Source organism: Arabidopsis lyrata (assembly GCF_000004255.2).
Source record: "Arabidopsis lyrata subsp. lyrata unplaced genomic scaffold ARALYscaffold_5, whole genome shotgun sequence".
Lineage (NCBI taxonomy): Eukaryota > Viridiplantae > Streptophyta > Magnoliopsida > Brassicales > Brassicaceae > Arabidopsis > Arabidopsis lyrata.
Window position 1 is genome coordinate 3,999,573 of NW_003302551.1, and position 10,062 is coordinate 4,009,634.

General features: G+C 35.1%; 3 protein-coding genes across 3 annotated transcripts; 1 reads left to right on the plus strand and 2 right to left on the minus strand.

Moving 5' to 3' along the window:
- Positions 1-580: 580 nt before the first annotated feature.
- On the minus strand, positions 581-1,266 carry LOC9311466 (S-protein homolog 31). The gene has a single exon (XM_002877020.2). The coding sequence runs from the start codon at positions 1,009-1,011 to the stop codon at positions 607-609; it is 405 nt and encodes a 134-aa protein (XP_002877066.1). The 5' UTR covers positions 1,012-1,266; the 3' UTR covers positions 581-606.
- A 545-nt stretch (positions 1,267-1,811) lies between these two features.
- LOC9313135 (chlorophyll a-b binding protein 2.4, chloroplastic) lies at positions 1,812-3,224 on the plus strand. Its single transcript, XM_002875352.2, has 2 exons — positions 1,812-2,038; positions 2,475-3,224. The coding sequence occupies exons 1-2, from the start codon at positions 1,890-1,892 to the stop codon at positions 3,124-3,126; spliced, it is 801 nt and encodes a 266-aa protein (XP_002875398.1). The 5' UTR covers positions 1,812-1,889; the 3' UTR covers positions 3,127-3,224.
- A 298-nt stretch (positions 3,225-3,522) lies between these two features.
- LOC9311467 (zinc finger CCCH domain-containing protein 41) lies at positions 3,523-8,353 on the minus strand. The gene is made up of 6 exons (XM_021025279.1): positions 8,018-8,353; positions 6,929-7,682; positions 5,344-6,510; positions 4,629-4,943; positions 3,948-4,482; positions 3,523-3,783 (listed from the first exon to the last, which is right to left on the minus strand). The coding sequence occupies exons 2-5, from the start codon at positions 7,634-7,636 to the stop codon at positions 3,949-3,951; spliced, it is 2,724 nt and encodes a 907-aa protein (XP_020880938.1). The 5' UTR covers positions 7,637-7,682; positions 8,018-8,353; the 3' UTR covers positions 3,523-3,783; position 3,948.
- Between the last annotated feature and the right edge of the window lie 1,709 nt (positions 8,354-10,062).

The following is a 10,062-nucleotide window of genomic DNA, read 5'->3' on the forward strand; positions in this document are numbered from 1 at the left end:
ATCTCGAGATGTCAAAACTAAATTTTCTAAATGCGCTAAAATATTTTGAATTAAAATAATATTGTATAAATACCATGTAATAACACGACTTTTTAATCTATAAATAAATTTACAAGTTAAATATCAAATATTTTATTGATTTATATTAATAAAAGAAAATTGTATTTACATCATTCATAAATTTTGACTTATAGATTTGATTTAAATTTAAATGTTTATAATATATGAAAGAATTTTTCGGTGTTAAAATGCATATACTATATGTTTGTATTGTTTAGTTTTTTCAATTAAAAAAAAAGAACACAATGCATTTAATAAAAAAAATTTATATAGAATTTTTCTTACAAGTAAAGATATCTTATAATAATCATATTATGTATACATAAATCTATGAGAACTGAATTTTGAAGAAAAAAGGATAAAATCAAGTAGCATTTGATAAATATTATATATATATATATATATATATATATATATATATATATATATTATTACTTAACGAATATTTTCTGATACTTTTTGATGATGTTGTGTTTACCCATATATAATTTTTACTTTTCAATAATAATATAACTTTTTTTGTTCTCCGATAGCTTGTTAACATTTTTAATTTATCCAATCATATACTTTATGCATATCAACCGATTTTCTTATTCCACCTTCTTTCTTTAAATAGATTCCATCTTCTCTGGCTCTCCAATCCCAATCGGCTCCATTATCATAACCAGTATATTGCTTAAATGCTGTAAAATTTTGATAGTGTTTATAATTAGGTCCTTGTTTCAATGTACACATGAAACGAGTCGTACCCCAAATGTTAGCACGAAAAGAATTTTCATATTGCTGTCCGATTGATAGTACTTTTGGACCTATTACGTCATCTTTGGAATAACACCTCATCCAGAGGAGTTTCTTGAATTGGAGTTCGTTCGTGATTGTGATTCCAGTGCCGGATACATGGCCAAGAATGTAAATGCTAAAAACAAATAGAAATACTGAAAGGTTTTTCATTATTTTATTTTTATTGTTCTGGTTAGATGTTTAGATGTTTTGTTTTATTAACTTGGTTTTTGTGTTTCTGGTACTATATATACACACACATATGTATTACTATTGTTGGCACAAGATATCCTTCTGTATTTGTTCCAAGTTATAACAGATATCATATGATATCTTACATGTGAAGAGGCCGAAGTATACATAAATCTATCGGAATTGAATTTTGAAGATAAAAGGATAAACCAAGTTAACATTTATGGAAATCAATTATAACCATCAAGAAAAAAAATTAAAATATAAAAAATACAATTTCTTATTGATAAATATATTTGTTTATATATTTTTTTATTACTATAGACAGTCAGAAATCCCAACTGATATTATGAATTCAAATAAATTTATTATCTAAATTATAACACATTTACTCAATTTTAAATTTTGATTCCAAAGATATAAACAATCAAAACTTATGAAGTGTCAACACTCCCAAAGAAAACAAAGCCATCATTATGGGAGCTGCCGTAGTTAAGTTTATCATATTCGTGAGTTAAATCATAGAAATCGCAAGCATAGCCAATAGGCAATAACTAACAAGCGAGATAGCATGAGAGAACACTATCCTCTTGGGTTTTATGTGTTTGGCTCACCCCACAAGATCTTCCCTCCCACATGGCAAAACCATAGCCTCTATATATCTCTTCCACGTAAATTAAGTTTGTGGAAATCTAAAATCAACCAATAAGAACTCGCTGACGTGTCCCTTTGACAATCTTCGCCAAAAATGAACATTCTACTATAAAAACGAAGTTCCAAATCACTAACATAACACAACAACAACATCTCATCTCACTTATTACTTCTTTTCTTTGTGTTCTTGTTTAGAAGAAGCAATGGCCACTTCAGCAATCCAATACTCTTCTTTCACCGGCCAAACAGCCCTAAAGCCATCCAACGATCTCCTCCGCAAGGTCGGAGCCTCCAATGGTGGCGGCCGCGTCATCATGCGTCGTACCGTCAAGTCTACTCCTCAGAGCATCTGGTTCCAACCCAAATCTCTCTCTCTCTCTCACTTATCTTTGTTATTCTTGAAAGAGATTTTCCATTTAAATACAAATGCCTGCAATTCATTGTGGGTTTCATTTTGAGTTTTTTTTTGCTTTAGAAGTATTTTAAACAATGAAAACTGAATCTACTATAGATTGGTTTGGGTTCAAGATTTCACTTTCCATTTTTAAAAAAGTTGAAAATACTTTGAAATATGTCTTTCTTTATTCGAATTCGGTTTCGGCTTTTTGGATCCATTTTAATCATATTATACTCATTTCAATTTTTCTATTGGTACTTTTGGTTTGGTTTTGGATCGAATTAGACTGGTTTATCTGGACTAAACAATCCGTCAGTTTTTGTTTCCTCATTTTTAGTATAGCTAATTAGCAAACCATCTAATTAGTATCCAACAAAAAAACTTGTGACAGGTACGGACCAGACCGTCCCAAATACCTAGGACCATTCTCGGAAAACACACCATCATACCTAACCGGAGAATACCCTGGAGACTACGGCTGGGACACGGCCGGTCTCTCAGCCGATCCAGAAACATTCGCTAAGAACCGTGAGCTCGAGGTCATCCACAGTAGATGGGCAATGTTAGGCGCTTTAGGCTGCACCTTCCCTGAAATTCTCTCCAAAAACGGAGTCAAATTCGGTGAAGCCGTGTGGTTCAAGGCAGGATCTCAAATCTTCTCAGAAGGAGGACTTGATTACCTAGGAAGCCCTAACTTGATCCACGCGCAAAGCATATTAGCTATTTGGGCTTGTCAAGTTGTGCTCATGGGCTTCATTGAAGGCTACAGAATCGGAGGTGGGCCTCTTGGTGAGGGGCTTGATCCGCTTTACCCAGGCGGGGCGTTTGACCCGTTGAACTTAGCAGAAGATCCAGAAGCGTTCTCGGAATTGAAGGTGAAGGAGCTCAAAAACGGTCGTCTTGCAATGTTCTCAATGTTTGGATTCTTTGTTCAAGCCATTGTTACCGGTAAAGGTCCGATAGAGAATCTGTTCGATCACATTGCAGACCCTGTGGCTAACAACGCTTGGGCTTACGCCACCAACTTTGTCCCCGGAAAATAGAGTTTGATCGGATAATTTATGTAAATTATATCTTTTAAGAATTTGTCAATGCACTAAAGTTAAAGTATCCTTATATTTGATAAGTTGGTTCCATTCCATATTCTTGCTTTGGTCAGAAATTCTCGTTAGCTAGCAACTTGGCACAATCACAAAAAGTACGTTTAAAAAGGCTTAAACATTAAAAGACATTTATACAAACTATCATGGATTTCGATGGTCCTGGCTTATGATAGTTTATTTTATTTTTTTGGCTGGTAACAAAAAAAAAGGCTTGAGGCATTGAATTACAATTGTTTTTTTTTTTCTTTTCAAATCTACAACTGTTCCTTTATGAATGTTAAAATTGAAAGAAAAAACAATGTACAATAGTTGCAAGATCCCAATCTAGGAAAAAAAAATACAAGTCTACCAAACATAGAATAAACTTTCAAAATGGCTTCCGATTCTGGATTCCACACCATTTTTTCTAAAGGACAAGGAAATAAAATGTCCTGACTATATACAACAGGAATCGAAATAATTTTAGTAGCTAATAACTGAAAAAGGAACAAAGATCTGCAGATACAAAGACCCAACCAAATGTTCTTGGAAGGCCAAATGTAACAATACATTTTTTTTTTGCCTTCTCGTTTCTCTCTTTTCTTTTTTCACATTATACTATCGAAAAAAAGGAAAAAAAAAATACTTAGATATATATATCTTTTGCTACCAACAAATATTAACGTCTCACGAATTGGCTAAAAAGCCTAAATCGGAGAAAAAGATCACTAAATAACCAGATCCAAGATCAAAAGATATGGTTTCTGAGACAAAAAGATTACCTCACTGATGAATTTGTTCAGACTGTTCTTCATCAGTTCCTGCAGTTGCAATCGCATCAGAAGCTCCTTCCATGGACTCGTGGTTACTTTTATTGTTATCATTGTCGCTTTCTTTGGTCTCTTGTTTATCCAAAGTACTGTCGTTGTCTCCAGAAACATTTGTAGTCTCTGGTTCTTCTGTAGAGGAGGCCTTGACTTCAACAGCTGGTTTTGGGTCATTAGAGACAGAAGCACACTTGTTTTTGCTGCTAAGGTGGTCATGAGAAACAGAGAGACTATTACTATTGTTATTGTTATTATTGCTCACTTTGTTGCTTTGACGTGTTACCCACACGAGCTGCAACGTGTGTTCTTGCCAACACTTTGCATTAGCAAACGCTTTCTCTGCTGCGATGCGTTTCACAAATGTGACACAAGCTGCACGGTTTTCGTTCTGTGTTTCATGGTCCTTGCCACTACCAATCGATGCATTGTCTTCCAGTTCCACTTTTGAGACTTCGCCGTAAGAAGAAAAATGTTCCTTTAAGACAGCAACCTGGAGGTAAAAAAATAGTTCAAAACATCAGTAAGTGAGTCAGTGACTAAAATAATCCTGTAATTTAGTCGTCTTTAATCTGGGAAGTGAGAAAGTTTAGCAAATATATAAAGCTTGGTGTTCTAACAAAGGGAAAGGGAACATACATCAGCTAACCCAGTTGGCAAAGGGGGAACCACCTTGATGGTCGTGGTGCGGTTGTCCAACTTGTACCTATTTACCATAGGAGTGTTCAAACTTGTGGTAAACGTATATGGTCTTTGCTTCAAGTTTTTTGAATCGGGTGATGGCGTTTCTGTGCTTAGTTTGCCGCTGGAAAGTGGTTTCTGGATAGGCACTTTCTTATCTGTCGATGACTCTGGTTTTGGTGATGCAATTGCAGCTCCCGAATCAGAGGCTGTGTCTACTTTAACACGCTTAGCGTCTGGCTCATCTACTTCCTCGCCCTTGACAACCGTACCCTGAGAAGATTTAGAGCAAGTTAATATGAATGTTCTCCAATTATATACATTTCAACTCAATCTATGTGATGTTAAGTACGACGATCAACAATTTTGTTTCTATTGTAGAAATCATTAGCTGAAGACATCCAAAAGCAAATATAATATATCACGATGCATGTAAATCTACTCAAATCTCTGTGTGGACCGAACTCAGTTTTATATTATAGTCAGAAGTCAGATTTGCACTTGTCTACCATTTTACACTTCTTAAATTTCCAAAAGACACTTTCGAGATTCAATCCTTTTACTTCTACTTCTGCTAAACTTTCCAGAGACTGGAAAATTGTAATTATCCATTAAAAAGGTATTACCGGGACTGAAGAAAAAAATGAAAAGAGATTTAGTTACTAGTTCTTACTTGTTTTTCAAGTGTCGCCAATTTTTTTCGGTACTCGTTACGCTTCTGCTCCAGCATTTCCTGTTTTTTACGAAGAGTCTCCTTCAACCGCTCAAGAGTATCTGCTTTTTTCTGCTGAAGCGGCGTAACCTTGGAACCACTAGTGGCCACCACAGGCTTAGGCTGTTCAGAAGAGGATGGAGCTCCACCAGTGTGGAATGCAGGGACCTTAGCAATGGAAGATACATGGTTGCTTTTCGATGCTGCAGCAAAAGGAAATTGGTTCTGCGGTCCAGAAGCAGTCATACCACGACCCTTCATAGAAGCACCATTGCCAGTGGACAGGCCATTATCAGGTATACTATCTCTATTTGCCCACCAAAGTTTGATAAAGCGGTTACCCATCACAGCATCAGGTGCCCTGAGGGCAGATTCAGCCTCTTCACGTTTTGAGAACTGCACAAATGCTCGCTCACTATTTACTGGGATGTGAATGTCAATAACTTTCCCAAATTTCTGAAAATGAGCAAGAATGAGATCCCTTCTGTTGCTCTCGTGGGGAACATTATTCACAAATAGAGTCCGCATTGCCTTTTGAGTTGGTTTCCTTGTATTGTTCATCATATCATTTGAAATATTCGATGAATCAACAACTTTTGCGACACTTTCACCAACATGGTTTTGTTTACCGTGTCGAGATGAATTAACTGAGACCTCCTTCAATTGATCTTCAGGACCAGCTGATGAATTTAATACTGCATCAGCTTTCTCTTTGGAATTTGCTTGACTATTAGAACCACGCATTCTTCCCCAAACTGATTGACTTATGCTTCTAGAGTCTCGAATACCACACCCATTTTCAGTGCCGTCTCGGTTACTGTCATCCAGTGGAGCTACATTCTCATCAACCCCATGAGAATTGAGTGTCGATATTGCACCTGAAGTTTCACCAGTACTATTATTCCACAAAGGTTGATCAGGATCGTAAAAGTCAGTTCCACCAGCACTAGGATATGCATCGCCATAACCCAAACCATCAACAGCCATTCCGCCCTCGTTAGTCCTCCCATGAGCTCCTTTAGGATTCATGAAATTGGCACCCCCAAACTGTGCGGGCACTGGTTTAGAAGAAGCTGCCAGATGAGGTGCACCAGGGACTGAAACGGGAAGGTTAAACTGTGATAGACTCTGCACAAATGGAAAATGAAAAAAATATTACTCACTTAGCAAAGAATAGTGTAATAAAATATTAGTCATAAGAAACTTTTATCATGCAATACAGAGTGCTGGAAATTCAACAACCAAGATATCATTAACATGCATCTAAAAATCAGAATAGAGTTTGGCTGTTTCTGAGAGCCATGCCAGGTAAAGCTACCACTGACAACATTATAATTTAATTAATGTCACTGAGAAGTACTATTGAAGGGGATAAAGTGGTCATACTACTAGCAACATATGCAAGAAACATCGATGTGCTGAGATTTCTAGCTCAGAGAAGGATCATACAAATAGTTATCAAATATCCAGTAAAACCTCCAGGTATTATTGTGCTTTCGAGATAAGTCTAATCCCATTGCAAAAAAAATTAATCCAAGAAACATACCTGAACATCATCAACAACAATACGATTCATTCCATGCTCCATTGGACACATGTCCCCTCTGAGGCAGAAACCACGTTCCTCAAAGTCTCTGCATCTCTGCCGAGGAATACCCATGTTGAGTGGAGCATTTAAGGGCGGTCTTAGGGATCCTTGTAAGTGATGGAAACCATCCAAGCCACCATTTGGAATTCCAGGAATCATTCCAAAAGGAGGCCATGGTGCACTTTGAGCAGCTGAAACACCAGCTAGTCCCCTTCCTCCAAACATGCCCTGGGCCATAGACCCGACTTGAACCATATGAGAAGAGAGATCAACAGGATTAAACCTGGAATCACGTTGAGCCCAAGAACCATAATTTCCTCTACCTCTACCAGGACCAGAGTCCCTTGAAAACATTGGGTTTGACCTCATTCTTTGGTTATCGAACTGTAGACGTTGCCCTGATCCTGTCCCAAAAGACCGCTTTTCATTTTCACTAAACGAATTGCCATTTTCATAATGTCTATAGTTTTTCCTGTACGGCCGTGAGAAAGCCTGATCTGAAGAATCTTGTTCCAAAGACTGAGACCTCGTCTCTTCTTTCCTACGGTGCTTATGGTTGCGATCATCATCCTCCTCCTCACTGATCTCATGCTCCTCCTCAGGGTCACTCATACAATCAGGTGGAGATAACACACTTTGCTTTGGAGAGGAAACAGAAAGTTCCATGAAACCACTTCAATAATACAGAGCTTCTTGTCTCTCATACAAAACTCTGATACAATTTATCGTCCATCAGATCAAAGAGTATTATACCAGAACGAAATACTAAATGCAATCAATACTCAAACAACAAAACTACCTATGTATCATCATCTTCCTTGTAGTGATTATAAAAGCAACAATTATCTCTCTCGAGATCACAGATTCATGCTTCGTAATTCGTATATTACTATAGATTAAGCTCATAATTCCCACAACAACTCGAAAACCCTAATCAATTAAGACTAACTCCAGAATTCTAACAACAAGCAACATATGAACTTAGGGTTTATACGAACCTAGAGAGATTTCAGAAATTTTCAAAACAAAAGGGAAAATAAATCTTACAGGTTCTCTCGGAATAATCAATGACTCTGTTCGCTCTTCTTCACAGACAAAAATCGAATTCGGCTCCGACGATGACGAAAACCTAAATCAAAAACAATGGATGGAACATTTGGGGAAGCAATTGGAGAGAAAAAGGATCGTCAATGAAGATTGAATCCACGGCGGAGATTGTTCGCCGTCGAGGTATCGGAATTAATTAGTAGGAGAATCAACGTCGCCGATAGCGACTGGTCTCGTCGTTAGGGTTTGATGGAGCTGTGGAATAGCTGAGAGAGAGAGGGTAGAGAGAGAGAGAGGGGCTTTTTTGTTAGTGCAAGTAACACAAGGAAAGGCGAGGAAGACAGAAACTAGACTGGAAAATGTTTTATTTTCTACCCCCAAAGTTCTTTTAAGTTTACAAGTTGACCCAAAATTTCTTCTTATTTGTAAATTTATATTAAATTATAAAAAAAATTATAACTAGTCCTCGTTTGTGTTTATTTTAAGACTATAGGGGCTGATTGGTAAAATTTTTTACTATAAACTTCTGATACCGCAGAGAATTTGAATGTTACTATGGCTATAATTGTAGAATTAGATTTAATCCGCAGTACACCGCAGGATGATTTATTTTTAAAATTAGTATAAATCATTGTCTTATTTATTTTATTTTATTTTATTAATAAAATATATCTTATTTATGATATGATTCTGAATCATTGTCTAAATATTTTAATCGATGTAAAACGTTGAACACACATTTTCGTCAATTGGATAATATATGTCCGTTTTTAAAATTTCGAATCACAGTTACTATATGCAGATTTTTTTTTTACTTTATGTATTATATGATGATTCAAAACAGTTAAAAACAAATCAAACAAAGATGATAGTAGAATCATAATTCTAAATCTTAATCAAATTTTCTAAATATCTAAATTATTAAATATAGAATATCCGGTGTATGAGTTGGGTTAAATATAATCCGACCCAACAAACGTTTTATGACCAAAATTTGTAAACAGGTCGGGTATCCAAAGTATCCGAGAACAATTTTACCCACCTGACTTAAAAGTGACTGCAAAAATACTAGTATAGAAATTTCTAAAAGATTTGAAAATTTGTTTTTATTATAATTTTGCTATTTGGAAGTTTTATTTTCATTTACCTTTATTTCAGTTTATATATGGCTCACAAATTTCAGTGTGTTGGATTATAAATCTTTGTTGTTAGTGTCACCTAGTTGTTTATATTTGTTATAATTATTCTTTGTATTTTTAAAGATAGAATAATCTATTTAGTTTTCGAAGGAGTAGTTAGCTATCAACAATCATATTGTCTATCTACATGAATTGATAAGAATAAGCGAATTAGAGAGTTAAAATGAAAATTCATCTACAATGAGGCTTTCAAACTCACCAAAATTATCATAAAAACTTCAATATCTCATATTTTGTTGTGCAAGGTGCCCTATGGATGCAAGCAATCCTTTTCGCTCAAGAGAAAAAAATATGTTATGAAGTAAAACTCTTGGTTTACATATTTTGTCTATTTATTTGTTATTTATTTGAAAAAATTGCATCTTAATCTATCAATTACTCATTTTTCTTGATTATATATATATATATATATATATAACCAAAGATGAAAAAAAAGAAACCTTCAAAAACAGTTGCCCCCAAAACCCTCTAATAATATTAAGTTGGTCGTACACTATTAGTTTATTATATCATAAGGGTGGGCACGAAGCGGATATCTTGAATTTTAGTGGTATAGGTGATTCGGTCCGTCTGAATCATCACTTTTTGGATCCGTATCCGCTCAATAATCAAACATATATCTGTTAAAATCAGAAATTTTAATTGAATATTCGATCCACAAAATAAGAATTTTAAAATAATTATAAATTTAAGAACATTGAAAATTCAAAACTAACCCAAAATAGAAATGTTACCTTAAAACTATTTCTTCTTTATTTATTATATAAAATTCATAAAACTTCATATAGATATAATAATATGAAATCTTGAAATAATAATGTAATTATATCGTCGAGAACTTTTTAA

What these genes read in the sequence shown, in the direction of transcription:
- LOC9311467 (XM_021025279.1), bottom strand. Translation starts at nt 7,636, where the DNA reads ATGGAACTTTCTGTTTCCTCTCCAAAGCAAAGTGTGTTATCTCCACCT. An exon ending in TTGTTGTTGATGATGTTCAG is followed by an intron (nt 6,511 to 6,928) that starts GTATGTTTCTTG and finishes CCATTTGTGCAG; the next exon opens with AGTCTATCACAGTTTAACCT. An exon ending in TGCCAACTGGGTTAGCTGAT is followed by an intron (nt 4,483 to 4,628) that starts GTATGTTCCCTT and finishes TTTTACCTCCAG; the next exon opens with GTTGCTGTCTTAAAGGAACA.
- LOC9313135 (XM_002875352.2), top strand. Translation starts at nt 1,890, where the DNA reads ATGGCCACTTCAGCAATCCAATACTCTTCTTTCACCGGCCAAACAGCC. An exon ending in TCTACTCCTCAGAGCATCTG is followed by an intron (nt 2,039 to 2,474) that starts GTTCCAACCCAA and finishes AACTTGTGACAG; the next exon opens with GTACGGACCAGACCGTCCCA.
- LOC9311466 (XM_002877020.2), bottom strand. Translation starts at nt 1,011, where the DNA reads ATGAAAAACCTTTCAGTATTTCTATTTGTTTTTAGCATTTACATTCTT.